The 3,416-nt window shown below is 37.6% G+C and overlaps 1 protein-coding gene across 2 annotated transcripts in view; it reads left to right on the top strand.

The window, feature by feature from the left end:
• The window catches only part of LOC101849696 (p21-activated protein kinase-interacting protein 1-like), a gene marked incomplete in the record, with an annotated part of 14,035 nt that extends 10,701 nt beyond the window's left edge, over positions 1 to 3,334 (top strand). Inside the window, 3 exon segments of one of the 2 annotated variants that reach the window (XM_013082852.2) lie at positions 1,023 to 1,119; positions 1,695 to 1,931; positions 3,246 to 3,334. In XM_013082852.2, the coding sequence (XP_012938306.1) occupies positions 1,023 to 1,119; positions 1,695 to 1,931; positions 3,246 to 3,307 (396 nt within the window). 2 annotated transcript variants of the gene reach the window in all.
• Positions 3,335 to 3,416: the final 82 nt, after the last annotated feature.

Raw genomic sequence — 3,416 nt, forward strand, 5'->3', positions numbered from 1 at the left:
CATGTAGCCCAGAGGTTAAAGTAAAGAAAGAAGAAGAAAAAAAAAGGAAAGAAAGGCAGTGCCGAAGTAACATATTTATATAATGCATCTGAAGTTTGACATTGGTATGTATTTTCCCACTGTAAGGAGATAACTTTTCCTATGGTTGTAGGCTGGCTGAACAAAATTGAAATAGGCATAGACAATTTTGGTCCCAATTTTGATTAGATATCATATGCTATTGAAAATAGTGCTTCCCTTGTTGACTGTGGATGAGTTGATGTCGTCGGGGGAGTGCACAAAAGGTAAACTCATTCATAGTTCAACTTAATCGCTGTGGTCACAAAATCAAAGGACATAAATCTTTTTCTCTGCTCATTTAAATTTATTTCTCTCCATTGATTCTCATGATTGAAAGAATGACACGTTCTCTTCCAGTCCAGTCATCTTGCTTATGAGTAGTGGAGAAAAATCAAATAAAAATTGATTTCCATTGCAGTTTAAATATAATTACGGTAGGATGGAGTGAGCAGTGTAAACTCTACGACTGCAAAACCACATTTGATTCATTTCAGTACATGTAATTTAACGCTGATGTGCAGAAAGCGCCCAGGCCAAGGATGAAGCCTTGGTTCTGTTCGGGATCTAGAATTTATAAGATATGGGGTCTTGCAGATCTATAGACTTGACAACCATAGTCATCCTTTGATTTGACAAGAGAGCAGTGGAGGTGGTATGCAGCTGTCTTTCCATAGATCTTACTTAAGGATGTTTATGTTGATTTGGAGGGCCTGAAAGATGAAATTCATTTTAATTTCAAAGAGGAGAGGAGTAAGGATGCTTCCCTGGGAACACCTTCCTCCTGTTTTTATCTATTGTTATATACTTCCATGTCCTCTTTCGACTCACTATTAGCCAAGTATCATGTTTACAAAAAATAAGACCTCAAAACCTGGAGGGGAAACACTGAAGTTTTGATTAGTAAGGAATTAAATTTTTACAAAAACAAAACAAAAAGAATCATACTGCTGGTTTTTCTGCAGGGATCTGAGGAGGCGGAACTGGTGCTCAGCTATGATGCAGGTGTGAGGTTGACCTGCATGGCAGTGTACAGACCTGGTTCAGATACACAGCAGAAAGGTACGGACAATATGATGAAAGTAGTCTAGTTTTCAGGTTTTTTAGTTTAGTAGAACTTTACCAGAAGGCCTGAATTAGTCATGCATAGTGTAATTAATTTGAATTGATATCCGTCTATAGGGACCATTGTCGCCTGATAGCTTTGCCCGCAATTTTGGCCTCTGTCAGGGTTTTCCTGTAACTAATAACATATTTTCATGATACTTAAATCGTGTGCGATTGCTTTTGTAGAAAATTGATACAAAAGTGTTTAATTTAGTACTAGTACAGAGTTATGCCTTTTTCTTATGGGAAAAGAGGGTAATTCTCAGACAGGGCTTTTAGTGGAGTTGTGCTCTTGGATTTTAAAAAAAACAGCGATTCTTTCACTTTCTTTCCAGTCCAGGTTTTGTTGCATCCATTGTCTCTGGATGTAAGGTTCATTGTAGACCATTTTAGTTACATAAATTAAATTAACATTTCTGCAAACTCCTAATTAATGAGACTAGAATGTTTGTTGCTAGAAAATCTGTTGTATTGTCAAAATATGATTTGTTATTGTTATTGTTTATTTTCTTTTGTTGCCTTCGTGGCAGCAGAAACTGAAGGTCAGGAAGAGAAGCAGCTAAGCAGGGTGAAAAAGGCCAAACGCAGGTCAGATGACATTAATAATGAGGAGGGAGAGGAAGAGAGCGACACACAAGAAGAAGAAAGTACAGCTAAAGTGGGACAGAAGTCTAAAAGCAAGCCTAAGCAGAATGGAAAGCCACAGATGAAGACATCAGGGTTCGAGTCTACGGCACAACCAGTAAAGAAGCAGAGACTGGAAAAAGGTAAGTTTACTACAATTGCAGTGGAGTCTGCTTTTTAACCAAAGTCTGCAGGACCACCGGTTTTTCTTTACTTTGGCTGAGTTTTCGGTTTAGAGAGGTTGCTCTAGTAGAAGAGAAAAAAAAATATGGGGATTTTCTTTTCTCTCGGTTTAAGGCTGTTTTCATATCAACCATGTGCGGTTTACGCGAGCTCGGCTGTATGTATTCATTGTCAGAAGATAATATATGAGGGTATAAAGATGAACGGGGTTGTTGTGGTCTAAGATGTATGTTCGTCTTTCAGTCAAAAGATCCCAAGATCGAAACCTTCCAGTGACCAAAAAAAATTTCCAGAGATTTTCTTTGTCCTTTTGTTCTCCAGTTTTACTCTCTTTCCCCTCCTCTTTGCTGAAGCTACTACTGCTGCTACTGATACTACTACTACTACTACAAAAGTCATGAAAACTTTCATGGTTGACAAAAAAACTAAGAAAAAGTAATTCATGTTTGATTGTGTTTGCTTGTCCTGTGAAGCAAGTTTATTGAAAATGTCACTAAGAAACATGGATAATGGTCATGTTTTACCTCAAGTGGGACCCCCCTGAGTGCTCTGTTTTACAACCACTGTGAGGTTTAATGGAAGTTCAAAGATTTAACGATGGCGAGATAATGAGGGGGACAAGTCAGGCAACAGATAGGCCTCAACTTTAGAAATATGCCCGTGTATGCTATCTTTTCATGCAAGAACAGTTTTTTTTGGGTCCTATTTTGAAAGTTAATAGGGTTGACGTAGTGTGTGTACATTGATAGAGTGACTTTTAGATGAGAAGTAGTTTTGCTGACTTTCTGAGCCTCTGATAGGAGTTGCCAATTCCATGTCAGGAATTTATTGTAATCTCTATGATGAGAAGGTGACACACATACACATTGTTGCAGTCACGCTAATCATGAATAACTAGAAATTGGGTGTGTCACTTGCTAGCATCTTATAACTTATTGGGTCCCACCTTCTCTATTCGTGTATTAGATGCGATAGCTTGAATCATTAGAACATTGTCTTCTTGAATATAATTCCTATGCTTGGTCTCTCTTTAGAGAGATTAGTGTCTTTCAGTCAGCAGTGCAACAACCTTTCATTTACACACATAAGGATTTTCCTCACCACAAAGGTGGAATGAGATCTATGAAGATTTGCAGGTGCTTGTTACAGTAAGAGTAAAGCTTATTGTTGCTGGCATGTATTAAGCTGTTCAGTGCCTTGATTTTAAAAAACAACAAAACAACCTTTGCAAAAAATAAGCCTGTCTGTACAGCCTTTTTTTTTTCTTTTCACAGTTCAAAGAACTTCAGAGACAGTGATGACAAAGAAAAAGAAGCTGAAGGGCAAAAAAAAATAAAGTTTGTTGAATTGATCTCCAAAACGACTATTGTGTTTGTGTTATGGTACTGTTTTCATGCTACTTTCAATGTTGAAAGGTTGTCTCAGACTAATATGCAATGCCCTTA

Source organism: Aplysia californica, unplaced genomic scaffold (assembly GCF_000002075.1).
Source record: "Aplysia californica isolate F4 #8 unplaced genomic scaffold, AplCal3.0 scaffold00196, whole genome shotgun sequence".
In the NCBI taxonomy this organism is placed as follows: Eukaryota; Metazoa; Mollusca; class Gastropoda; order Aplysiida; family Aplysiidae; genus Aplysia; species Aplysia californica.